Raw genomic sequence first — 27,766 nt, 5'->3', positions numbered from 1 at the left:
ACACACACACACACACGGTAGCAGACGCAACACACACACACAACAAACACAAAAGCAATCGCAAAACCACACTGGCTAATAAGCTTTGAGGTTAGCATCACTATCCCTCCCTGAAACGTGTGTGTATGTGTGTGAGGGGTGTTTCTGTTTTTTGGCAGCACACAGATCATGTGGTTGTTATTAAGTCCACATTCTGTTTAAGACAGCAGGGGGATTTTGAACGGAGGGGAGAGGAGCTTACAGGAAAAATGGAGTGAGGAAGAGGGGCAAATAGCTTTAAACAGAGAAGGGGAATAAAGAAGAAAGAGGGTGGAGGTTAAGAGGAATGATGGGGTGCTGAGAGGTGCTGAAGATGGGATTTATGGTGGGGATCCAGTGCTTTAGGGGTGTGTGCGATGTTTGTATGATAGGGCGGGTTCTCACACATGACCTCTCAGACGAACAGCTGTGTGACAGTATGCTGAAGACCAACAGATGCAGTGAGAGAAAGAGCAAAGGAAGAGGAGATGCAGCTAACAACTATTTTGGTCTGTCAAACATGTATTCCACATCTGGCACATTGGTGTCCTTCAACAATGTGCTACGACTTCTGTATAAAACTGTATATGGTAATAAATAACCATTCATTCATCTTGAAAACGTTATAAGCTATATCAAACCCAACGGGGTATTAAGTGAATCACAACGTTTCCAAATTGGTTTGAAGCGAAAAAGTCTAAAAATATAAAATGCAAACGTAATGTGTTTATTGATAGGGAAAGAACACCACACATCTTGTGAGGCATCACAAAAGACATCAATTTTGATTTTACATATTTACTTTACATTGGGTGTGTGTGTGTGTATATCTTTTATTTATATAGCGCTATTAACAATCCAGATTGTATCAAAACACTGAACAGTATCAAATAGAATAAAGTTAACTTTAAATAAACATTTAATTTTCATTAAATGCAGAGACAGTCTGTGTAGTCAAATGGACCATAATCATTAGAAACGAAGCAAGCCAGAGGCGACAGCAGCAAGGAACCAAAACCCCATCCGTGACAGAACAGAGAAAAAATCCTCAGTTGGGGCCAGGTCTCCTCTGACCGGATGCCCAGCACTTCATTTCCAGTTCCATTTTAAACGCAGCCATGTCAGATTGTGTAAGGACTTGCACATGTTGATGCCGACATGAAATGGCTTGGGACTCATTTAGTTCAGTGATTCAGACACTTTCTTTTCAGAGATAACTTTTATACACGGTGCCCTTTCAGATGTAAAACTTTGCAGGATGTTTTCATTCACTTATAGCTGTGTTGCACACTTCTTGAAAGATCATTTTCAAAAATCAGTAACAGGGGCACTTTAATGTAGAAATAATGAAGGAATAGCCCACATATAAGTAAGATATGGTGCTATCTCTGAAAACAAGATTCAAAGCAAGTTGGGAGTGTCCTAATAAACCACCTTCATTATTTATTACCACCTTATTTTCTATCCCCTATTTGTCTATTTGTTTTTTTAATTTTTTTATTTATCTTACCCTAAGCCTGCGTCTTACAGAAGAAGCTTTTTTTTCATCTAATTATTTTATTATATATATATGTATTTATTTATTTTTTGTCTGTAGTCCCCACAATGAGAAGAATTTCAGGCTTTACTTTTCTTTACTATCTCAATGTAGCATAAACATGAGCACACACACACTCACTCACATACAGATACAGAGCAGAAACATCTTATATGTGAGTTTCCAGCATTACGTCATTTGTCCTGATTCATAGGGGCACTGACTGGGGAAGATGTTACTGCAGAATTATCCTTTATAAGTTAATGTTAAACATCAGTTCCCTGTGGAAATAGGATTTTAAATTCAAGAACACGATTGCTGAACTCTGTGTATTAAGTTAAAAAACAAGCCAACACTCCTCACAAAAGACCAGCAACACAGATTAAATTACCAAAGAATAAACAATATTACAGAGAAACAAACATTGTTAACTGGTTAGAGGTAGAATGTTCTGCAGGAACAAACCTTGTTTGTAGTTTTGTTGCCCTTACAATTTCTAAAATTGGTTCTGGACCAACATTGATCAATGGTGTAAATGCCCTATTCATGAAAGAACATTTCAAAGTTGACTAAATCTCATTTGAGGTCATGGTGAAGATTCAAGGGTGAATCTGAAATGTCTCAGACTGGTCTCAGTTTCTTGATCTCAGCTGCGTCACAATGAGGTCTCATTGAGGTGACAGGACCCGCACCTCACTGGAATATCTTATTTCAGGCACATTTCTCTTTTCGTTTGAGTGTTTGTGGTCTCCACTGTCTGTCATCGGTGTCTCGTCACCTATGTGATATCAGTAGCTGAATGCAGAAACATTCAGTGTTGTTCTTTCTTCTCTGAGTGGGGAACGTTTAGTACTGATGCTGAGCCAGCCGACAGCTTAGACTGTTACTTGTGTTAGTGAGTGAAGTGTGTTAGGAAGTTTAAAAGAGGAAATGGCCTAAATGCTATACAGATGGTTGGGTGTATGTGTTAAATGCTTGTGAGAAACCAGGTAATGGTGGTGGTGTTGTTTTTTATAACCAGGCAATTGCAATCTGTTTTTTTTTTTCCATGTTTTTGTGTGTGGTATTTTGCTTTGTGTGGCGTTTTATTTTTGGTTTGGATTTGTCTTTTTTTTTTTTTTTTTTTTTTTTTTTGGTGTTTTGTATTGTTTTTTTTGTATGTAATTTGTTGGAGAATTTGTATTATTTTTAAGGTTAATTAATTGCACTGTTGTAAGTGTGTGTAATGTAATATAATGTATTACACTATATTACAACTTAATTTAATTTAATGTAATATATAGTTAGGCATACTCTATAATGCTTATGTTTGTGTCCTGGCCTAGGTTAAGTAAAGGAGAGGGGGATGGTGCATGGTGTCCAGCTGGTCCAGTGTTTCCCAGCGGCTCCGAGTACCTTCAGGTGGATCTGCACAAGCTTTATTTCCTGTCTCTGGTGGGCACGCAGGGTCGCCACGCAGACGGGCTCGGGCGGGAGTTTACACGCAGTTACCGGCTGCGCTACTCTCGTGATGGACGACACTGGATAACATGGAAGGACCGCTGGGGACAAGAGGTTTGTAGTCCCCCTTTGAACTTTAATATTCAAAGTTTGATAGCAGAATTTGGATGTTAGATATTTTACAGTTGTTCCGTGTTGCCCTTGGCTCAGGTGGTGTCAGGGAACGAGAACACACACGATGTGGTCCTGAAGGACCTGGGTCCGCCCATCATAGCACGCATGGTGCGCTTCTACCCGCTGGCAGACCGTGTGATGAGTGTGTGTCTGAGAGTTGAACTCTATGGTTGTGTTTGGAAGGGTGAGTCCGATGCATGACAAGCAATCCATCATTCTGGTCACACACACACTCTCAACTCCATTACTTTCACATTAGGCACATTTTGCAATGGAATGATGTTTACCTTTGAGTGATGTGCTGCTTCTCTGTTAGACGGACTAAAGGCGTACACTGCTCCTGTGGGTCATGTGATGGACCTGCCGGGCACTCCTGTATACCTTAATGACTCCATCTATGACGGCAGTAAAGAGGCAGGGTAATGTAAACGCACACTCAACTTCATTTTTTTTTTTTTTTTTTAAGAACATAATCTCAGACCTCCTGGAAGTGTTGAATATGTAGAATGTAAAACCATCAAATCTAATTTTTAAATCGTCAACTTCTTCTTGTCTCTCAACAAACGAGTATGTTGAAGTAGGGATGTGGATTATAAGATTCCCTGGGCCTAAATAAATAAATGATTCATAGCATAAAGACATTAATTCTGTCATAATAAAATGAACATTTGCATTAAGAATAATTAAATAAAGACGTTTTTGCAATAACTTCAAGTATTTAGACTTCACTAGTTGCTTGTATGTTTTTGATTTGCTAAAATAATAAGTAAATATAAAAAGAAATACCAGGAAAAAAAACAACCATTTCTTGGATCACAACCCTAGGTTCATGCTGTGTGTCAGAAACAAGCAGTTGACAACTTGCTGAGGTAAACTTCTCAAATCTCACCTGCTCCTGTCAGGCTTCATTTTCTGTGACGTATGTTAAAGTCCAGAGCCCTTTCTCATGTATGTATGTGTATCTGTCAGGTGAGCTTGACGAATATTGTGTAGAAACATTCCCAGATGTGTTTTAATGGAGCAGAAATGTTTGCAATAGCTAAGCTAACGTTTGACACTAGCCAGATGTGGGTATGCATGGGAAATTCCTACATGTATGCGAGTACATGCCTCTGTGTGCATGTGTGTGCACATGCCTAATGACTTATGTCTCTCTCTACTCCTTAGGGTGATGTTCGGAGGATTGGGCCAGTTGTGTGATGGTGTTTTGGGTGGGAATGATTTCATGGAGACTAAAGAGCTGAGAGTGTGGCCAGGATATGATTACGTGGGCTGGAATCAAGAAACCTTGGGCCAGCCCACTGTTGACATTGAGTTTCACTTCGAGAAAACACGGGTCTTTCACACCATGCAGGTTAGTATGTGTGCGAGCAGCCTTAAATATGTTGACCAAGAAAAGGGATAGTTAACCCAAAAGTAAAAGTTTACTGCGTGATCTGTCCTTGGTTTATACAGCGAATTCAGTCAGTTTTCTGTCCTGGCCCTTCCAAGCTTTTATAATGGCAGTGAATGGGGATCAAGATTTTAAAGGCCAAAAAAGTGCATCCATCCATTATAAAAAAAAAAAAAATAAACAAACAAAACAATTGTTGGTCTGCAGGGTAATAAAGTAAAGTCATACAGGTTTGGAATGAGATGAGGGCGAGGAAAGTAAGGAAGCTCTGCTTCAGTGAATCTGCCCTTAGGAGTCTGTCATTATTCTTCAACCATTTAATGAACATTTGATTTGTTTTTGTTCGTCTTTCTGCCCGTGGCTTTGTGTTTGTGGTTGTGTGTGAGACACCCGAGTGTTGTTATCCAATTTGTGGCGCCATGATTATTTCTGTTGTTTGCGTGTATTCGTGTTTGTGTGAGTGCATTGTCATTTTTAAGGGTCTTTCTGACCAGGAATGCGAATTTGTTTGTACCACTTCTGGCTTTTTTCTAGTCTCGAGAGAGCATTCTCTTCATTCATTTCACTCTTGACAAAACACAATTCACGAATGCCATCGTCCTCCCATGTCACCCTGTTTTTCATGCAGCTTCCCGCTGTTTTGAACACTTCATCTTATACTTGCTTCCTGCGAGTCTTGCAGGAGATTCCCAAAAGATAATAAGAAAAAGGACCAGAGGTCCTATTAAAACATTTCCCGTAACAACAAGCGCTTGTTCACGTGCCATTGCGAGATGATTTATGATGCCTCCCTGCGCTTACTCTACCAGACCTTTGTTTGGAGTATTTCCGGCTTTATTCCTGCACTTTTGGAAAACCACCAGCCTCACCGGCATTTTTTTTCTCTACAAATCAACCCCCCATTGCTTCAGGAACTCCAGTGTAAATTTTGCCACACACTGAGAATAAGTCATTGTTGGATTTACATTAAAACACTTTAAAACACACTCGCTCAGGAACTTCTAGTAAATTTCACAAATAATAGATTAAGTAGAAAGATGGTGAACTATATCTTCTTGTTTAAAAAAAAAAAAAAAAAAAAAAAAAAAAAAACCTGAACAATCGGTTTGTTTACAAAATCATTTTTACAGAGCAGCCCACCAGGGTGTGTGTGTGTGTGTGTGTGAGAGAGAGAGAGAGAGAGAGACTTATGAGGTGTCACTATAATAGCTTTGGCTATGCATTAACCTCCAACACTGTTGTAGCAGTTTGTTTTGTTTTATGTATCAGTAAGCGTTTGCACACATGTGTGCAGTTACTCGTTGACCTAACAACGCCATTAATGTCTAACCTGTCACATTATATATGTTCTTGCCCTCCACCTCTCATTCGCTCCGTTTCTTTTCGTTTTTTTTTTTTTAATTTATTTATTTGAGTAGTATGGCTGTGTGATATATCAATATATTTGTGCATCTTGCCAGTAAAGCCAGTTCATTGGTTAGCAGTATTGCATTTTTAAAAACGGCTGATGGAGATTTACCCATTTTTTATTTTTGTTCCCTAGAGTCTTGATGTGTCTGATTGCATTTAAAAAAAAAAAAAAAAAATGTTTGTGTTTCAGGTGCACAGTAATCACAGACACACTCAGAATGTGCGGGTGTTCAAGGAAGTGGTGTGTGAGTTTAAGGCCAGTCTGCTGAGCCCGTGGGCCGAGCCTGCGCTCAGTCTTCAAGTGCCGCTGTCTGACCTACACGACCCTTCGTCCCGCACCATCTCACTGCCACTCGGAGGACGTCCAGCACAAATTCTCCGTTGCCGTTTTTCTTTCAGTGACCAATGGCTCCTCATCAGCGAGATAAGCTTCTACTCGAGTATGAACACACTAACACACACACACACACCTGACCTATCACATCAAAGCACTCTCGCTCATTAGCATTACAGCTCTGCAACCACTTTCAAGTATATAGTAGCAGTTTATTATGTATCAGACTTATTACATAGCTGTTTGATTTAAGTTCAGAACAAAGTGAGAAGATGGGAGTGGTTTACTCAGCTTTGTAGGGTTTTTTTCCTGTTATGCAATTTGACGGTTGAGCTAGTTGAGTTTTTATAGAGTTGTCTAAAAATCAGCCCTGTCAAACAATCACAATTAATTGCATTGAAAATAATTTTTTTGTTTACATTTATATATATATATATATATATATATATATATATATATATATATAGCTCTAATATAAAGCACATATTTATGATTTTTCTCTGAATGTTTTGCTGTAATTCTTATTCAGTTTCTTTAATAAAATATAGTTAAATTATCCAAATACGTTACAAAGTACTGTCAACTAAATAACAAAATAAGAGCAAATCAGTATGACTTACATGAATGCTTAGATGACAACAGTAATTTGGAGAAAAAGTAATGCTTCGCTTTGAGACTCGTACTTGATGGGTTTGTAGATAAGATAGAGAGCCGAAATGATCAATATTCAGGCTTCATCCTAGATAAAGCCTGCTTATCTAATTTTCTTTCTCTGTTATCTTTTCTCTGTCTTGTCTCCAGTGCCATTTGAGGATGGATCCATCCTTCCTCTGCCTTCCTCCAGCACTCGTCCTCTCAATGCCACTTCTTCTCAAACCCCCAGCCCCACAAACGGCACGAGCAGCTCTACCGGTGAGTCACGATGCATGTCAAACGCTCCACATAGTGTGTATGCAGTGCACTGCCCTGCCATGCTTGCATTAGTGCTGACTGTTAGTACTGGAATGGAATCGCAAAGATTTGAATGATTTTGGTTCCGTAATTATCTAATTTGGGTACTTTCAGCATTGTAATCTATCCTAATAATTATTTTAAAGGATGTATTAAAAGTACAATACCACTTGACACACATACTTTTGTATACCGTGTGTGTGTGTCTCAGAAGTGGTATTTTTGCACATTTTAGAATGTGTTTTGCTATGTACAAGCCAAAACACAACTTCTTTTAATATGTACAATGTGTAATCTATTCTGTGTAAATATGTATGTAATAATAAAAGCCTATGTATAAAAGTAAACTTAATTACAATATACAACCGTCCTTTTTTATTTTGAAAAATACTCTGGACGAAGGGTACTAAACACGTATAAATCTTTTTTTACTGAGCCATTTTCTTGATTTTTCAACATGCTTGATTTATGTTATTTATTTGGAGATTCATTGAGAAAATGCATCCTTACAAACTGAAAAGACCTAGCCTCATCCATCCTCGCAGCCTGCCCTCCCTCATCTTTCATCACTCCCATGTCACCTAGCCAGGTCTCTCTAATTCTCCCTCTTCTGACTTGTACACCCTCATTTTTCCAGACTTCCTCATGACCATTACTTCACTGCTGCCCAGCAGCATACCAACAGGTGAGAGAGAGAGAGAAAAAGAGAAGGACAAGGGAAAGCAAAGAGTACCGTCTCCAATACATGTTCTTACGTCTTAGATATTTATGGCATGTTTACCAGTACGGAGACCTTTTATGATACGCCCCCCTCTAAACTTTACAATTGAAACCCTGCCCTCATAAAAGCTCTTGAGGATATGGTTAGTTGTTGTGTGTGTGCATGTGTGTCATTTAAAGCCTGGAGATTTTTTTTTTTTTTTTTTTTTTTTTTTTTTGCATGATTTAGATTTTTTTCCCTTGACTTTAACAATGCTCTATTGTTTTGAGTGTTTCATATAGCCAAACTCATAAAGGATCTTTGTGGATTTGCTCCAGCTGTCCTTGCTCTTGTCCCTCTTTGATTTAACTTCAGTTCCCTCAGCTTTAGGACTCTGCCCACTCTCACAGCTCATTTACTCCCGTCAAAGCTTATTACAGTCCCCCAAAACAACAGCTGCCGTCTAAATTTACCAACATAAGAACACACACACACACACACACACACACACACACACACACACAAACAAACAGTGTATAAGAAATGTAATAAAGCAAGTCAAATCACACAAAGTATGTCAATGACCACGAAGGCATTTACTTATTACTGCCCCATCCAAGAAGGTGGCTGTAATGGACAGATAAGCTTTGGTTTTTACCTTCTGAAGGTCTTTAAATGCCTCATCTATGTTGTTTGTAATCATCTGACATAATCATGTCAGACTAATATTACACTAACATGCACACTTAATCATAAACCTGTTGTTTGATTTTTAAGAGTTTCCTGCTGTCACTCTGAGGGCAGGCTTACCTGTGGCCAAAGATGACAGCAGCAACACGGCCATCCTGATTGGCTGCCTCGTTGGAATTATCCTGCTCCTATTGGCTGTCATAGCCGTCATACTTTGGAGGCAGTACTGGAAGAAACTACTTGGCAAGGTACTGATTGATGTAGAAATAACGTAATATATTTGACTTTATTAGTGAGTCATTCACTGCGGTGATTTAGTCAAAAACAGTTAATTGAAAATTGGTTTAATTTTTAAATTAAGTAAAATCTTTTGAGCAAGTCATTTAAATTATTCAGTCAACTTATTAATCTTAATCTTGATGCATTCAGTGTTGACCGATACGTGTTTTTCAGGGACGATGCTGGTTATTACAGCTCAAGTACACAGATAACCATTATTTTGAACCAATATGTCGGCCTTGTGTAAAATGTGTAAAAAAATGTATGAATAACAAGGCCTCTGATAAAATGTCCTTTAAATGATTTGAAATTATTTTATTAGCAAATCAGTTTTAATAATAACCGATACCGATAACCGTGAAAATGCTTAATATCAGGCCTGTTTTTAAGCCGTTGTCTGCAAACTAAATATTTTTTGTAGTTTATCTGATTGATTCATTTTCTCACAGTAGAAAACTACATTTTATTTGCATTTATCTGTTATAGCATTTTAGGAGTACACTCGGCGTACTAACGGCTAACAGGCACAAGCGAAATGCCACAAAACTCAAATTGATTTCATGGCTCTTTAAATTCGTCTCCCTGTATCCAGGCCCAAGGCAGCCTCTCCAGCGACGAGCTGCGGGTTCATCTTTCGGTTCCATCCGACAACGTGGTGATCAATAACACTAACACCCACACGTACTCCAGCCGCTACCAGCGCATACACACCTTCCCAGACGAGCGGGACCGTGAAGGAGAATACCAGGAGCCCAGCACTGTGCTGCGGCCCCGAGAGCAACGTGACAGCACAGGTGACACACACAAAACACACACACACACACACACACACACACACACACACACACACACTCAGAACTCACACACCTCACTGAGTAAAGCGCACAGGAACCCAGGTCACCGTAGAGAGTGAGCAGCACTGCCAAAACGACATCAGAAAAAGTACTTTAGGACAATCCACAAGCCAAACACAAAGAGCCACTGTCCTATCTGACAGAGAGAGGAGGAAGGGAGATTTTATTTCACTCATACCCCACTTGTACTCAGACGTTCCTGTTTTTCCTTCCATAGCCGCTTTCATGATGAATACTTCATTTTTGAATCATTGTGATTTGTTTTCGTATCTTAATTAACATAAACGACTGTCCCATAATGGACTGACCAGTGAAAAGATGATTAACAGCCTGCGACATTTATCAGTGATAACACTGCCTGCTGTGTTTGTGCATCTCACTTGTAACCGGTTTGCTCTGTCACCCCTTAATGGCCCTGTTGTTTGTGTTTTGTTGTCGTTTCGTCTTGTGTTGTTTTGTTGTGCTGTGGTTTTGGTTGTGGTTGTGCCGTTTCGTGTCGTGTGGTGACCTCTTACATCGTCGTGCCCTTTGTGGACTTGTGTGTTCGTGGGATTTGTGTGTGTGTATGTGTGTCCTCCTAGCACTGCTGTTAAACAACCCAGCATATCATCTCCTCCTGTCTGACCTGACACATGGCCCCAACAGGCTGACAAACTGCCACAGCCAGCAAGAAAAGCCCCAAAACCTGTCCCAGGGTAAGAGAGAGGGGGTTCATTTTGCCCTAAGAAAGGGGCGAGGGGTGGTGTCCTCCCCTTTGGAGCAGTTAAAGTCCCCTGAAGTCCTAAAGGTAACGGTTAGAGTAATATAATGGAGTCAGAAAAGCACAGAGGATATTAAACATTCATAAAAGGGTGTTTTAAGTGTGTTTCTGGGACTTTTATGTCTCTGGGGCTGATTTTATTTTTTATTAAAACGGAGATATTTAAAATTGTATCTTCTGTTTTTTTACTTTACTTGGAAGCTTGTAGTGGTCTACTCTTGTTCCAGATCCCATTATCCTTTCAATATTGCAGTATGAAAATACACCACAAAAATATAAATCGGTATGTTTCAAGATGATGTAACAGAATGAATTTATTTTAGAGGAATTTATTTACTTGGAGGAAAAAAAAAAAAAAAAACGATTTACAGTCAGTGGAGTGTTTAAGGTAATGTGAAGAAAAAAAAAAGACAAACATTTTTGTCTAATTTGTAATAAAACTGCAATTATATTAAATTATTTTATGATAAAAATTGTGAAAACATTAAACCTATTTAAATATTTATGTTGACACTTTAAAGGGTTGAATAATTTACCACAAAATGGTATTAAATACAATCCATAATTTAACTTCTGTAACGCTCATCGAGGCTGCAGTCATTTGGTCAGAAATACTGCATTTTTTTAATTAAATGTAGTTATATTTAATTTGATATACATGATTTATTTCTATCATACCAAAGGTGAAATCATTCTAATATGCTGGAACATAGAAAGAGTGCTGTTTAAAGGGATTGTTCACCCAAAAATAAAATTAGAAATGTATTCACCCTTAAGCAATCCAATATTTAATTTTTTTTTTTTTTTTTTTAGTAGAACAGTAAGGAAGATTTACTAGAAAAGGAGTCACCTATCTTGGATGGCCTGAGTAAATTACATTTTAATTAAATAAGGAATTTGACAGATTTTTTAAAAAAGAATAATTCCACTTTTGAACAAATGCTTGTGCTTGATGAACCAAAAGTATTAAGTTTCTTCAAAAAGAAAACCTTACTGACCCAAAACTTTTGAACAGTAGTATGTCCACTGTTTGACATTGTCAGTGGACAAATTAGTGAGATCAAAAGTAAAAGTCTACACAAAATTGTAGTTTATCACTTTGGCAGAGATGAGGTACATTATGAGCCCACAGGAGTATGTTAGTGTTTTCACAGTATGCGTGTACATAATGTGTCCTCTCCAGTGTCTGTGAGTGTTTAAGTGCATGTGTGTGGTTTATAATTACTCATTAGTATTACATGATGAAGCTGAATAGCACTCTATTCTAAAGTTTTTCTTCTATACCTTTTTTTTTTTTTTTTTTTTTTTTTTTTTTTCTCCAGCATGTGCTATTGATATGGTTGATAAAGGCCTGCCAATTCAAGAGGGACCGCCTCCCTACCCTGGAGCCCCGCCCCCTGGCCTGTCAGCAGCTCATTATGGAGAGGCATCTGGAGGCGGAGGAAGCGTTCCTCATTATGCAGAAGCTGACATCATCAGTCTGCAAGGCGTTAGCGGTAACAATACATATGCAGTCCCCGCCCTCTCTGCCACGCCCACTGATTGTCCACCACTGCCCGAGTTACCTAGGGAACGACTTATATTCAAAGAAAAGCTGGGAGAAGGACAATTTGGAGAGGTATAATTTAGCATAACACAAAGCAAATATTTTTTTTTTTTTATTTGTATCTTCATTCAAAAAAATGTGTGGCCAAAAGCAGATTTTTTTTAAATAACATTGTATAGCAAGCTATTTATTGTATGTTTTCTTACAGGTTCATCTTTGTGAGATTGAAAACCCTCAGGACCTCGCAAACCTTGAGTTCCCATTTAATGTCAGGAAAGGGCGCCCTCTGCTGGTGGCTGTGAAGATTTTAAGGCCTGACGCCTCTAAAAATGCCAGGTAACTGAATTATTATGGAAATCTATAATTATCATTATTTTCAAAATAATACAATAAATAAATGAAAAAATTGAATGTGTGTCTAATAAATATAATATATAGTTTGTGGTTTCTCCATTTGACTTTAACAATGCAAAGTTTTAACATGATAAACTGCCATTTGGGCAGATAAAAAGTTAAATTGTGTTAATAATAATATTAAATAATAAAAATATTATTTAAACTTTGTACACTATGATATGTTAGTACACTTTGGGTGTACAGCGACATACGAGTGTGTAATATCTTATTTTTGCATACGTTTTGTGACAGACTTTTAGTTGCAATAGTTTTTCAGCTATACAACAATACCTGTAGTTGTTGAGTATTTTGTAAAACTAGCAAACTCATTCTTCATACACTTCATATCTTAAAGGGAAGGTTCACCCATGTCGTTCCAAACCTGTATCAGAATAGGTTTTGGAACATATAAGAAAGAAACATATGTTAAATATAAAATATTTTGAAGAATGCTGGTAATCAAACCCATTGACTTCTATAGCATTTGCTTCCCTCCTGTGAAAGTAAATGGGGTCAGCAATTCTTTGGTTCTTCAGAATTTTGAAAACTATTATCTCTTGTTTTCAACATAAGATAACAAAAATAGTTTTTGTTTTTTTATCTTTGGAATGACATGAGGGTGGGTAAATGACCAAATGTTCATTTTTGCGTGAACTTTCCCATTAATTTTCTGTCCTTTCCCCTACTTTTGTTACTCTCTTATACTTTTCGTACTCTTCTTTCAACAGGAACGATTTTCTGAAGGAGGTGAAGATTTTATCTCGCCTGAAGGATCCGAACATAATCCGCCTGCTGGGTGTGTGCGTAAGCAGCGACCCACTGTGTATGGTCACAGAGTACATGGAGAGTGGCGACCTCAATCAGTACCTCTCCCATAGAGTGTTGCTGGACAAGTCCGGCCCTTCACACAATACACCCACCATCAGGTACGCAAACACATGCATGTGTTATGTAACAGAAAATGCATGGTGTGTGCGGAAGCTTAAATGTCTTTCTCCGTCTCAGCTACCCAGCTTTGATCGCCATGGCGAGTCAGATCGCATCAGGAATGAAGTTCTTGTCGTCTCTGAACTTTGTGCACCGAGACCTGGCCACGCGGAACTGCCTAGTGGGTGGAGAGAGGGGTGAGGGGGAGGACCGCGGCGGAGAGCGACAGATAAAGATCGCTGATTTTGGCATGAGCAGGAACCTCTATGCTGGTGATTACTACAGGATACAGGGACGAGCTGTGCTACCCATTCGCTGGATGGCATGGGAGTGCATCCTTATGGTGAGAACACAAACTAGAACTTCGCTATAATAAATGAAAATGTACAGGAATATTAGTGGCTTTAATAAATTGATTAGCTTGAGTCATCTGTTTGAATACTGCCTAAATAAAACATTAAAAACGTGATAACATTGTGTGTGTGTGTGTGTGTGTGTGTATATTCCAACTACTGAATATCTAATTATTATTAGAATTATGGTTAAAAAGCATATTTAATTGTTTAATTTATATTCAATAATGTTTATTTACAGACTTAATATGTAAAAATATTTAAAAAAAAATGTAACATTAATAAATAAATACAATATATAATTGGGTCCAGAAAGATTACAGCCATTAGTGAAAATGCCTCATTTGTTTGCATTACTATAATTGAATTTAATATTTATTAAGTAGCCTTTATTTTTTTTTATTAAATATTTTCATCTGAACAAAGCAGCTCTTATGCATATCGTCACAAATACAATTTCATATTTTTTGGACCCCGCTGGATATAATAAAATCACTTAAACAACATTCCATATGCATAATAAAGATTTATTAGCTTTGTACATAATACTGGTGTTTTGCACACCCATCTTTTTCCTTTTTTTTCTAGGGGAAGTTCACTACGGCCAGTGACGTGTGGGCATTCGGCGTGACGTTATGGGAGATGCTGAGTGTGTGTCAGGAGCAGCCGTACAGTCACATGACCGACGAACAGGTCATCGACAACGCAGGGGAGTTTTTCAGAGACCAGGGCAGACAGGTATGTCTGACACTTATTAACCCTTACAAGAACAACACTGACAGTCTCGCTCACTGCCTCTCTCTCTCTTGATCAGGTGTACCTGTCTCGCCCGGCTGTATGCCCACAGGGTTTGTATGAGCTGATGCTTAGCTGCTGGAACAGAGACTGTAAACTACGGCCTTCCTTTGCGTACATTCACTCCTTTCTCACCGAAGACGCCATGAACATGGTTTAGTAAGTGACAGTGAGATGAAAAGCAGAAGAATGTACGAAAGTGTGTGTGGACCACAGACTGGTGGTGTGTTTTTAAACAGACACGGCTAAGCACTCTTATGTAAATTAGCGTATTTTTTGATGGGTGGGTTGGGGTGAATAAAAGCCGCAGGTTCGGTGCCCCTAAAATAACCCACTTTTCACCCCTTATCCTGAACTCTTCAAGCAACGTTTTATCCCCGAATCATTTTAGACCCATTGACCCCTCACTATCACATCGCTATTCCACAGTATTTGCTTTCACAGAGACACCGATCTCCCAGAATGCACCACAGAAGTGGCCGAGTCATTGTTTCTTTCCCGAAACGTAATTCTGCCTCGTGTTTTTTTTTTCTCCAAGAATAAAACGGTCTTTTGCGTTCTGCGAGGTCCAGTAATGATGACTAAGCGCTGACGATGGTCTAATGTGGGATTGATTTTGGGATAAAATGTTGCTTGGCATCTGAACCTTAAATCCAGGTCCTCTAACCTGTATTAGAACTGTCTCTTCATTCCCTAAACACTGAATAGATCTCGAAACGTAATCATATAAACTGGTGGAGGGTTTCATAGTTAGATGACAGGCAGCACACAAAAGCACACGGCTCTACAAACCGATCATTTAGAAAGGCATTTGAAAGATGTGCGTATTAAAACATACAACAGCAGAAATAGCTTTTTCTACTTGCATATTAAGTGAAAATAGTGAGTTACATTTTTAGAAGTAAATTCAGTCTAACTTTGCTAGAAATCGTAGTCATGTAGACAACCTGAGGATGCATCAGCCAGTTTTTCATGTCTTTTCTGTGGTGGAGGGTTATTCATCATTTAGAAATGCTCGCGATCGTTAAACGTTCAACACCGAGTGGGACGTTTTCATCTCATTGATATGAAATAATTTTTTTCCCCTCTTGCAGAACCATTTAAAGTGTTGATAAATGTCAGTAACATGTTGTAAAGATCTTTTGGTGTGTATTCAAAATTATGTACATAAATGGCTGAATTATTTCCATTATGTGAATAATTGTATACAGTGATGGCTGATATGTGAAACACAGGTTTATAACATGATAAATTTGTCAGATTCAGCCCAAATAGGAAATAGATTATTGTGACTCCACCCCTGCACATAAATGCTCCTTTAAAGTCTGTTCACGCCATGGACAAAAACTACAATTCTAAAGTTTTAATAACCGTTATGATTGTGTAGGAACGATGAAAGTCACTCCACTGATAGGATGACATCAGCAGAGAAACAATATGGTGGGAATCGCTTTCAGCCAATCAGAATCTGACTTTTAAGGAGCTTAAGCATTTAAAGTTGCAGAAGACAAAACCGCAACCTGTGCTTGTAATAAACAGAGCCTCATGCTGTGTTGGTGCAGCTTTCGTTCTTGGTGTAGACGGGCTTTTCTTCAGCCATCTCAGCATTTCCAGTCGCTCCTCCCTTCATTGACTATTCAATGAAGGGAGGAGTTCACACCAAGAACAAAGATCATAATGATAATTATATAGCATTCACACCAATAGACGATAATGTTTTGTTTGTTTTAAGCACTTGTCATATTGTTGCCTGTACAGCTGGGTGGATTCTGATTGGCTGTCAATGCTTTATGATCCATTATAAAAAAAGTGAATACAAGACCTGTTCTCACTAACAACGATTACTATGAAGCTTTAAAGGCATACTCCACCCCAAGATGAAACTTTTTTTTTTCATTAATCTCTTACCTCCATGCCTTTACTCTCGTCTTAGGAACACAATTAAAGATATTTTGGATTAAAAAAAAAATTGGGACTGTCCCATTAACTGCCAAACAATTACCACTGTAAAAGTCCAGAAAAGTATGAAACACTTCATGATAATGACACAAATGAACGATATCATCGAAATCACATCTGGAATTTTTCCCATCAAATGATTGACAGCCAATCAGAATCCACCTGACTTTAGAGAGCTTAAGCTTTTAAAGTTACAAAACAATTGCTTGTTCCCATGCTCATGATAAATATGAAGTTATTGGACACCAATACAGTTTTTGTTCTTGGAGTGAACAGGCGTTTAGTGTAAACGTGATGACACAGAAAATGATTGCATATGGTTTTTGAAATGATAGAGTGTGCACTGCTTTGAATAAGCTGAATGCACATCCTGAACTTCTGAGCATCTGTGTAGAATTCAAAGATGCTTTTGGATGTATAGAAATTGGTTATCAGTGCTACCGATTTGAAAATTCTGTAAAAGAGCCTGGATTTGTCAGTAATGGGCCTGGAAGAATTTAGAGAGAGAAAGAGAGAAGAAAAACAAGCAGAATGCCACAGATGTGTACATTTATGCCAATAAGTGTGACTAAGGTATTGCCTATATAATGAGAAATGAAGTGGGTGAACAGAAAAATAAGCATCTGTCCTGAATTTACTATGTAAACCTGTAGGACATTTGCATTAAACTCTCTTAAAGCTACAGTACGTAATTGCATACTGCAGGCTGTAGATTTAACTTGAACCTGGTGTGGTGACGCCACCTCTTCCTCATTTACGAGTAAGACTGTGTGTGCAGGTGGGGGTGGAGAGCAACATGTATACTGTAATATACACAGAAGAATGTGATTCCCAAATGGTTATATTACCATGCTTATTAAATGACCTTTAACCCTTTTTGGTACACTGAGGCCCTGAACCTTTATTGTATTTTTATAAATGTAGATTTGGGCATGTTCTGTCCTCAGCTATTCATGTTTCATAAATAATGAAAAATGTAAATACTTCATGGGACATAATTTTCTTCATTAATATTGCTGTCTGTTATTAATCGGGTCTGTCTCTGTTTTAGACTGCCTGCCTGTGTTAGTCGGTGTCATTGCCTGTGTTGTCTATTTTTGTAGGTGGTTTAATAAAGTAACCTTTTCAAATAAACTGAAATCAGCTGCGTGTTTTCATTTACGCCACATTCATAAGCGTACAGCATTGAAAACCCTACATTTGCGGAAAAACACACATTCACGCAAAGCCCTAAATCGATAAGTTACAAAGTACAGCGCACACTAATAGTTTATTGTTTAGAATAAACGGTACATAATATGTATAAATCTGATTATACAGCTGTTCGGTTTACATTACCACTACACACAGAGTAAGGCTAAAGTTGCGTTAGATTTGTCATATAAAAACAATGAGGCTTTATACCAATAAAAACACTAATGGCAAGCAAATTGAATGTTCTGAATGAAATTAATGATTAAGGCCAGGAAGTATCGCATGACAGATCACAGTTCTGGTTGCTGAAACACAATCAAGGCAGGTTGATTCAGTGAGGAAGTAAAAAATAGCTTTTCAGGCACTTTAAAAGGCATAAACTAGAGATGCATAGGGTTGACCTTTGGTAATGTTGAGTTGATTTTAGTGTCAAGTATACAGCAGCATGGTAAAACAAAAAGTGAGAAATGAAACCACCAACAGCCTTCACTGGAGTTTCTGTGGCCACAGAGACATGTTTGCAGCTTTTTCAATACCCAACTAGTTTCCTCTTCTTTCCTGTTTGTTCATCAACTTCATAAATCAAAGGGTTTCTTTTCTCCACCCACTTTCCAACTTGCTGTATAAATCCCTCTACTGAGCACACATACAGTAACATAAAATGTATTATATTCCAAAATCATTTTCGATATGTATCTACAAACTCTTGTGCCCCAGTTTACGGGAAAACGTCTTCACAGACCGTCAAATGCTAAAACCTTAAAATGGCAAGAATAAAGAAAGCATCACATTTCATTGTTTGCAGACGTAAGGCATCGAGCACGTGGACTATGGCTTCAGTAATGCACTTGAGGTGAATTTACTCGTGCATTCGACTCAAACGCACTTTGTTTTTGGAGGAAACCGTACCAGAATCAAAAGGCGTGTGGCTCTGACAGACAGAAATACAGAAACTATTCAAAAATGAAAAAAAAAAAGACCAGCCCTGCTTCCCTGAATATTCACTATTAACAGAGGCTCTAGAACAGATAAATGTAGTTCACCTAACTTACAAAATGATCATATAATGTGATAAAATAATTCATAAAACATAATATAAAAACTGACTATTACAAATGGTGGATTACGAAAAACAAAAAGGACCTCAATGTTCCAGGTTCAGTACAAACACAGGCATGCAGACATGCACACAGACAGGAGGAGCTGAGATCCACCATCACAGCTGATCAGACCCAATCCCTTCTTCATGAACTCCATTAGCCCATGCGGGTTGAAACAGCCTGGACAAAAAACAAAACAAAAACCAATTTAACATTTAGTGTGGCTGGAGTGGGAAAAAAGTGTGTTTTAATGCCATCTTTACTATATTTCTAAGGTATTTCTTAAGAAGCATTCAAATAGACAACAGTTTTTCAGTGATTAAGTGATTAATAAAACAAGAAATTAAATGTGCTTTTTATTTGGCCATTAAAGTTTAAAGAACAATTGACAGCATTGTTAGAGTTGTTATATTCGATACATTTTCCTGAATCAGTTCAAACTATTTTAATTAAAAATGTTAAAAAGACAAATGCATACATACATACATACATACATACATACAGGGAAATATTGTTTGTTAGTTAATATGTATTAGTTTTGCAGGTTTTTATAAATATAAATAATTATTAAAATTAAAAATTAAACAAAAACCACTTATATATATAATAATTAACACTTACATTATTATATATAAAAGTGTTCATAAACATGCTGTATCTAATTTTCTAATCAATTTTTTAATATAAATAAATACATATACATATATATACACATATATATATATATACACACACATATATATATATATATATATATATATATATATATATACATATATATATATATATATATATATATATATATATATATATATATAAATTATAGAAATATATTTCTATAGAACTATATAAAGCATATTATGCATGACCACATTCTACACCACTGATCCTTTCCATTAACAAGCAGCAATTTAAGTTATTGGTTTGTAAGAAATTGGATTAATATATTGGACATTAAAATAAAATTAGCAATATTTTTCCTAGTTCCATTTTGATGACAGTTGGTAAAATTAACAGTGTCTTGTGAAAGAGACAAATGATGATGCAACAAAAACAAACTGGAAACTAGCCATGGGAATGCAGACGTTGCAGCTCACGTGACCTACAGCCCCGATACCAGCACTAAAGTGATTAAATCGCTGATGTGAGCGTGGTCACCTGTGAGATGTTGATTCCAGTCAGTTTCTCCACTGTGTTCGGCAGGCGACTCATGATTTCCAGGACTTCTCCAGTCAGCTTCGCTGCGCCCACCTCTGAGCCACCGCTGGACACCATAGTGACCTTCTGGGCTGCACAGAGTGGCTTGCTGATCTCTTCTGCCATCTAGAGGAGCGGAAGCCAGTATTGAGCGAGTGGTCTTATCATTCAACTTAATTACTGACATTCAAAAGTTCAGATGCACGAACCAGTGGGAGTTTCTCCAGCAGCATGTCCACCATGGCTCCCTCTTTGTACTCCTTAAAAGCTTCAGCTTTTTTGTTCATTTGCTCAGCTTCAGCCCGACCCTTTGCCTCCAATGCAAATGCCTCTGCTTCTCCCTTCATCTGAAAGAGAGACAGGAAAAATGAATAATGAATAATGATTAATGCTAACCGTGTGTGGAGAGATTCGTGAACTCACTCTGATGGCCTCTGCCTCAGCTTCTGCCTCCATTATCAGTTGAAGCCTGTGAGATGAGAGAACATTAAATGGCTTTTTTTAAAAGTTCCACCCTTCATATTTGCTTCCACTAAAGCACAAATGTGTGTTAACTCAGACAAAACCCTCAGTTCCTGAATTCTCACTTTTCTGCCTCGGCGAGCTTCTCAATGCGGAATCTCTCAGCCTCGGCTGGTTTCCGGACTTTGGCCTCCAGTTCCTTCTCCTTACGGGTGATCTCCTGCTCCTGTAGAGTGATCTGCTGCGTACGCTCCACGACCTGAACCTGCATCTTCTCCTCCTCAATACGCTGCTTTGTCTTGGCCACCTAATTGCAGCGAGTAAATATGTCAGTAGATGTAAAAATATACAATCATAATCTATGACAGAAATACCATTTTAAAGTGGTTAAATCAGCATGGGTGCACAATCATTTTATAAAGTCTAGTGAAACATTTTTATTTACAAATAAAAGTGAATAAATGGAGGACTAAATCTGGTAAAATGTTACACATTGCTGTTTGTACTGTCGTAAAATACATTCATAAAAGGCCAACCAGCTACAATTATGAATAAGTATATACTATTAAATTAAAATATTTCTTTTACATGTATGGCACAGTAATGAAGGAAGCAACATGTGGTAGATAAAACAGAACAACGAAGACTATTAATAATTTTTCATTGCACAGAAAAGTATTAGAATACCAAAGTCTCCAACGGAAGACAAAAAGAGTTTATGTGGACTTGAATTTATATTCTATGGAACAGCTTCAGAACACGAAATATAGTGCACAAAAACTTTATGGTGCTTTATAATGTTTGTGTGCCTTTTGTGGGGTTTGACAATAACACAGAATAGTATACGCGTTGCGCGTAATATCGGATTTGGATCGTTCTTGTCTAATCGATACTGATCCACAGAAAATGGCCGATTTGGACCCGATATCAATCCCGAGTATCGGATCGATGCATCCCTTCATATTTCAAACTATGAAAACAAGTTGTCAATTAGTACCTGAAGTTGGTAGGCCATTTCAGACTCTGCCTTCTTGGTGTTGACCTCAACATCATAGGCAGCTTTCTTCAGCTCAAAGTCTCTCTGGGCTTTAGCCATCTCAATCTCATTCTTATACTGAGCAGAGATCTTCTCCTGCATGGCGTGAGCCTCCTATAAACACAAACACACGTATACAGTTTTATCGTAGTTTTATGCATCACACCAATGATCATACATCCAACACTGACGGCAAGAAATGTGTCAGATTTTCACCATGATGACAGCATCCCTCTTGAACTGGGCTTCACCAATACGCGCGTCTCTTTGCACCTGAGCAGTACGAGCTTTACCCAGCGAGCTTAGGTAATCCTGTAAGGAAGTCCGGGTGAGTTTCAGGTGAGTGATATACATATATACATATTAATAAGATTTTCTTCCTGTAAGATCGGGAATTGTATAGGTCTAGCTTAGGGATTAATCTGCATCTAGATATTTTAAAGCTTTGTTGATGAATATACTGAAAATTGGTATGTCATACCATTTTTAATGTATCATCTTAATTAGGAACACTGGTTTGTAGTGCAAACAATATTATAGTTTGCTGCACACTGCCATTCTTCTCATTATTTCCCTATAGTATACTGAACAGGAAGTCTCACCCATAGGCTTACTTCTGCATTGAAGAAAAAGGTGGATAAGCTTTTTTTTTTTTTTTTTTACTTTTGAAGAAATTGTAGACTTGTTAAACACATAAAAAGTGCCACAAAGGATGTTTATAATGTTACAAAATATCTATTTCAAATAAATGCTGACTATGCATTACTGGACTGGAGCTTCAGTGCTGCTGCCTTCACAAAAATAAGACTTTTTAAAATAGATTTAAATTCAAATAGTTCCTTTAAACTGCAATACAACTGTTTTGTTGTCGTGTTCTGAAATGAATGTGATCTTGGTGACCATAAAAGCCTTCTTTCAAAAACAAAACACAAACACACAGCGACTGCAAGCATTTGATCAGCAGTGTTTTAGCTTGTGTAGTGCATGATTTCAGTCACCTGATCATCGTGCACATCTTTGAGCGTGTAGCTGACCACACCGATCCCCATGTTGACCAGGTCAGAAGAAGCCACCTTAAAGACCTGCTCGGAGAACTTCTTACGATCCTGATAGATCTCCTACAGGGAGAAGAATTGCACAATAAACAACAAATAATCAGCTAACAGCAGCAGATCAGTTTGTTGCACATCACATGTTTCAGCCAGCGAAGATTGCTTGTTTATTTCAGCACTAAAACCCTCCAGTCTCGTTTTGAAATCTTCTTATAAAAGCTTGTTTCTTCTAACTCTTTGTGTGTGATGCAGAATAAAACAGCTCATTTAGCATGTGGCAGTACCTCCACAGTCAGGTGGGCGATAATGGCTCTCTGGTGTCCTTCAAGGGTCTCCAGGGCAATCTGAGCAATCTCACCCTCAGACTTCCCCATGAACATCTGACAGGCTGTGGCCAGCATTTCTTTATTCTGACCCTGGATCTTCACCTGCACAACACATGAGCAGCAGCACTTACAGACTGTACAACACATGTGTGCTACATATGAGTGGAAAATGCGTCTCTCTCTGACCTGGGCAATGCCTGTTACTGAGATTGGCACGCCATGTCTGGTGTAGACCTTGTCGCTCTTCACATTCAGAGTCAGAGTATTGAGAGTGATCCTGGGAGCAAAGGAATAACAAGAGGGGAGACAAGAGTTTTTTTAAAAAATGTATCATTCTAAAACCTAGGAAGATATACACACCATCTGAATAAAATAGCAAAACAAAGTTTCACAGGCAGGGCCAGGATTAGGCCATAGTTCAATTAGGAAATGTAAAAACATTACAGGTATGCATCTTGAGAAAAACATGTTTTAAGATCAGTCAGTGCAAGATTCTTTCAGCTGAAACAGCTCAGATTTACATTTTAGTCGAGGACTAGGCTTAAGCCTCGTCTGTGAAACCTGGGGACAGACATTTTACCTCACAATTTAGGTTTTTTGGTTTATTTGTTTTTAGTTCTTTTTACTGTCAATTCTCAGATGAATCTGTTTGGCAAATGCAGTTTTTTATTTGTGACTTTTTTCTCACAACTGTCAAGTTTATATCTCATAATTCAGACTTTCTTTTCAGAGCCTAGTAAACATCTGCTGTGTTTATATCCCAGAATTCTGCCTTTTCCCCCTCAGAATTAGGTCTAAATTGTTCAATTTTAACCTAAAAAAAAATCCAATCCTTTATACAAGTTTCCAGAACAATATACAGCCCTGCCCCCAAAAGCCAAGCCACACCCACATATATTTCTGCACACCGATGGCTGAGCTTGACCTCACAGACGTGACTGCTGATGTACAGTAATCAAATCACCAACAGACTTTGTGGAGCTAATACAAATTCATCCGCAGTAATCTACAAACTGCTGCAGTGAAGAGAGAGTATCTTTAGAGGACTGACTGATTGATTAACACACGTGGAGAGGATTGTAAACACAAATGGAGTCTCTATCACACAAAGGGCTGCCTCTTCTTCTTATTCTCATCACTCACGGGGCCTGAGACTCCCGGTCTTTTCCGGAATTACATTAGTGATTCGACACTGCAGCATCTGGTAAACTGAATGGTCTCTATGCATGCGTGTTCTTGCACTAACATGTTCTAAGAAACCGTTTTCTATTGTAATTCTACACATACCGCTGGATTTGCTGAATGCAGGGAATAACAAATACTCTGCCACCAGCAATCAATAGAGGAGGAGAGCGGCCACATCCTGGAAGAGACAAGAGAGATGGTTTGCTGATATAAAGTGTTGATTGGAATAATACTTAGTGGTATTTCACTAACAAGGAGTGGGAAACATTTAACAAATAAAAAATCTTTTTTAAAAAAAGATCTTTTCTAAAAAAGAGTTTTAGTAGTTTAATAATACTGAAGCAATACAGATGCTCTTAAATTAAAATTCTGACAGATACAAATCAATTTATCATAATTTTTATGTTACGGCTGGTGAAATATAAACGATTAATAATATAGTTTAAAATAATAAAGTGTTATTAAAAACGAAGTGAGAGTCATCTGAAGGTAAAAAATGAAATAACCAATTTCTACAAATGAAAATATATAGATACTTTAATAATAAAACTAGACTTTTATTTTATATTTATTTTATTTTTTTATTTATTTTTTTAAATGTTTGGAGTAAGATTTTATAAAGAAATTAATACATTTAGTCAACGATAATGAAAAAACTATGTAAAATATATGATAATAATCCTGAAAAACTCTACCATGGTTTCCACAAAAAGAGTAAGCAAGCAGCACATGGGCATATTAGAATTATTTCTAAAGAAGCATCTGTGTGAAATTTAGCTTTGCTATCCGAGTAATACATTTATTTAGTACAACATATAAAAGTAAAAAGTTATTTATATAAAAATCATTCAATATTTCGCAATATTACACTGTATTTTTAATCAAATAAATTCAATAAGAGACTTTTTACTTTTGCTGCTTTTACCACGTTCAAACATTTTTACTGATAAAAACTAGCAACCACCGTACAAATGATTCATTTTTACTATCAGAAGGATGCACTTCTAGCTTAACAGCAGAGATACACGTCATCGTAATATTGCATTGCTAGAAATCCACCCACCCATCCATTTCATAAACTACAGCACAAAATCTTTCTTAATTTCAATCAAGCTCAAGCAGGATTTCCAACATTAGTAAAGACACTCATTAGCACACTTCCTGCCATGTCTGCAGCAGCATGTTAAATGTCACGGCGACAGAGACGTTATGCAGCAGGTGACTTATTTTTTGTCCCTCTCTACGGTGTGCTGTGACTGCATTAACCTTGTAGTTGTAGTAAATGTGAGCCAGCTGGGTTTTTTTCCCCTTGAGCGTTAAAGTAATCTTAATGTGTAACCACTGATCTACACAATCTATCTAAAAAAAAATCACAACCATTAGAGTGAACTTTGTGTCTGTTTTGACCTGTGAATGAAAATCACATGAACAGCTGAAACCAGTTCTGCATTGGACATTGTTTGAGAAAAGAATGCAGTTTGCACAATATCATTGATCTGTACGATCTTTACAGAACTTAACAGAGCCGACCATTGGTTACAAGCCATCCGGCTCAATCAACAGCTGCTTTCATTTTGAGTTACTTCTTATAGTATGTTAATAATCACTGTAACCTTAAAGGAGGATTTGTAATGTGTTTATTATTCATACACATAACTGACATATCTCTGTAATGAAACCAAACAGATGCAGCATACCTGAGACCACCATTGCCTCATTGGGACCACAAGTGTAAAACATCTTGAAATAGATCTGAAGACAGAAAGCAGCAGTATTTAAAAGGCACCGGTGACTAGATCAACACAAGCAGGGAATCTTTCAGATAAGACGTCTGAGTGAAGCCAATCTCAGTGGAATATGCTGACTTCTAGTTTATGTTTCTCATTTGAGAATGTTCTTTAAAATCAACTAAACCGATTAAAAACTAGGTTAGTTTATATCACAAATGTAAAACTTATAAAAAAAATGTAAACATTACACACTACGCATTAAATTTTAAAAAAATCGTTAAACGTCTTATATAAAACTATTCCCACATAACCGACACAATTATACATTTATGGTTTTTAACTATTAATAACCAAATATTTAAAGAGTAAGTTAACTCTAAGCGATTAAAACCAACATGCATCGTATGCCCTAATGAACAACACCCACAATAAGTAAACGCATCTCTTGAAATAAAACATAGGTCTGAAAACTCAAGCAATAACAAACCGTGCGGTCGTAAAACTCCGTCTTCACAGGCACTAATGTGTTGCGCTACAGAACAGGAAATGCTCGCCCGCTGCTTAGCAGCGGCTTTGCTGCATTCACGGCGACAAAAGTTTACTTTGGTGCTGAAAATCGCAAGTTCAGAAACTTCGCGGTACTTGGATGAACCCAAATGCTCTTACCGATTGCTGGTTTTTCGTTCAAAACGAGGTAAACGCGGCTCGGATCGTCTCGCTTGTGTCAATGGCAAAAGCTCGTCGTAATCACGCAAACTAGGCCACGCCCATTCACTCGGGCGGTGTCGCAAAACAAGTGAGCTGCCTGCGGTCACTGTACACTTTGGGGGGCTCGCGATGCGCAAAATGCAGGCTAGGTGGGTAGTTCACTAGGTTTCACGAAGGTCATTCAGTGTAGTAGGTAGAATGCTCTCTGCTGTGAACTGAGGAATAAGACACACTCATTTAGTTCGCTTTTAGCGATCTAAACAAATACGCCCAGTTCGTCCTTTTAAAATAATGCTTGGTAAATCACAAGTGTGACATAGAAAATCATAATCGTAATTATGAGATTGTACATCATAAATATATAAATATGATGACTCACTATAATATAAAAAGTCATAATTATCTAAAAAGTCGATTTTTATGCGTCATGGGTATGTAATAACTATGTTTAATAATTAGTACTTTTATGTAATACAATTTCAGTTGTTTGAGTTATAATTCTGTCTTTTATGTTATAGTTTTTGACATACTATCTCATCATTTCGAGCATGATGATTGATCATTATGACAGATCAAAGTATGTTTTTTACTTATTATGTGGCAGAATATAGGTATCTTTGTAAACAAGCGGGTAGAAAACAAATCTCTTGTCACCTATTTATTTATTACTGAAACGAGATAATTGTTATTGTTAGCCTGCAAACGTGAGAAGTCCACAGTAAGCTACTAAGGAACATGTTTACCACATAACAGATCATTATGTTTCTGTGTATTTCTTCATGATTCCTTTTGTTTTTTTATATATTTGTATATATCTGTATATATCTTAAGGAAATCTGCAGTCTCTCTGATAACTGTCTCGGGTGGTTTTATCAGCTCATATTGCTTTGTCAGTGCAGCAAGCTTTTGATTATCCCATTCTTTTAAGCTCTTCACTGGTCAATATATATATTTATCATCGTCCCCATTTGGTATCCATAAAGCATATAGTTGGTAACCTGTATTAATTTAAAATAAAAAGTTAAATAATAATGCACAACCTATTTATACACCCTAACAATAACTCCATGATATATTACTTTCACAGAAGAGCAAATGTTCCAGAGCGCATTTTATCCAGGCAGAAAAGATACAAATCAAGCGGATGTAAAAGCATTATCCAGGGAGGAGATTTGCTTTAAAACGTGTGACTAGAAAATCTTAATAAGAAAAGCACAACTGGATGCAACCAGCAGATTTTTCTCTTTTTTTTTCTACACG

General features: G+C 37.5%; 2 protein-coding genes across 7 annotated transcripts in view; one reads left to right on the top strand and one right to left on the bottom strand.

The window, feature by feature from the left end:
• ddr1 (discoidin domain receptor tyrosine kinase 1) overlaps window positions 1-16,525 on the top strand; it is a 30,520-nt gene extending 13,995 nt beyond the window's left edge. For 2 of the 5 annotated variants that reach the window (XM_043260167.1, XM_043260166.1), the window contains exons 4-19: window positions 2,881-3,109; window positions 3,206-3,353; window positions 3,486-3,588; window positions 4,337-4,523; window positions 6,163-6,412; window positions 7,108-7,218; window positions 7,895-7,942; window positions 8,735-8,895; window positions 9,519-9,720; window positions 10,362-10,475; window positions 11,863-12,158; window positions 12,295-12,422; window positions 13,211-13,408; window positions 13,488-13,752; window positions 14,351-14,500; window positions 14,577-16,525. In XM_043260167.1, coding sequence (XP_043116102.1) covers window positions 2,881-3,109; window positions 3,206-3,353; window positions 3,486-3,588; window positions 4,337-4,523; window positions 6,163-6,412; window positions 7,108-7,218; window positions 7,895-7,942; window positions 8,735-8,895; window positions 9,519-9,720; window positions 10,362-10,475; window positions 11,863-12,158; window positions 12,295-12,422; window positions 13,211-13,408; window positions 13,488-13,752; window positions 14,351-14,500; window positions 14,577-14,717 — 2,731 coding nt within the window. In that variant the 3' untranslated portion in view covers window positions 14,718-16,525. The remainder of the gene's footprint in view (window positions 1-2,880; window positions 3,110-3,205; window positions 3,354-3,485; window positions 3,589-4,336; window positions 4,524-6,162; window positions 6,413-7,107; window positions 7,219-7,894; window positions 7,943-8,734; window positions 8,896-9,518; window positions 9,721-10,361; window positions 10,476-11,862; window positions 12,159-12,294; window positions 12,423-13,210; window positions 13,409-13,487; window positions 13,753-14,350; window positions 14,501-14,576) is intronic. The other 3 variants (XM_043260168.1, XM_043260169.1, XM_043260170.1) reach the window with 3 other exon arrangements.
• A 1,242-nt stretch (window positions 16,526-17,767) lies between these two features.
• On the bottom strand, window positions 17,768-26,597 carry flot1b (flotillin 1b). Of its 2 annotated transcripts, none has more exons than XM_043260172.1 (13): window positions 26,465-26,597; window positions 25,766-25,820; window positions 24,171-24,246; window positions 23,070-23,160; window positions 22,842-22,985; window positions 22,504-22,623; window positions 21,722-21,817; window positions 21,467-21,619; window positions 20,595-20,776; window positions 20,431-20,476; window positions 20,217-20,354; window positions 19,969-20,133; window positions 17,768-18,990 (listed from the first exon to the last, which is right to left on the bottom strand). In XM_043260172.1, the coding sequence occupies exons 2-13, from the start codon at window positions 25,806-25,808 to the stop codon at window positions 18,967-18,969; spliced, it is 1,278 nt and encodes a 425-aa protein (XP_043116107.1). In that variant the 5' UTR covers window positions 25,809-25,820; window positions 26,465-26,597; the 3' UTR covers window positions 17,768-18,966. The 2 variants fall into 2 exon arrangements, with proteins under 2 accessions (XP_043116107.1, XP_043116108.1); XM_043260173.1 differs by lacking the exon at window positions 26,465-26,597 and adding an exon at window positions 26,286-26,430.
• Between the last annotated feature and the right edge of the window lie 1,169 nt (window positions 26,598-27,766).

The sequence above is a fragment of the Puntigrus tetrazona genome, chromosome 16 (assembly GCF_018831695.1).
Source record: "Puntigrus tetrazona isolate hp1 chromosome 16, ASM1883169v1, whole genome shotgun sequence".
NCBI lineage: Eukaryota > Metazoa > Chordata > Actinopteri > Cypriniformes > Cyprinidae > Puntigrus > Puntigrus tetrazona.
The sequence above is the reverse complement of the archived record's forward strand: the minus strand, read 5'-3'. Positions and strand labels throughout refer to the sequence as shown.

Coding starts and splice junctions, on each gene's coding strand:
- flot1b (XM_043260172.1), bottom strand. CDS start 25,808: ATGTTTTACACTTGTGGTCCCAATGAGGCAATGGTGGTCTCAG. Junction 24,247..25,765: donor TGAGGCAATGGTGGTCTCAG/GTATGCTGCATC, acceptor TGTCTCTTCCAG/GATGTGGCCGCTCTCCTCCT. Junction 21,818..22,503: donor AAGATGTGCACGATGATCAG/GTGACTGAAATC, acceptor ACTTCCTTACAG/GATTACCTAAGCTCGCTGGG.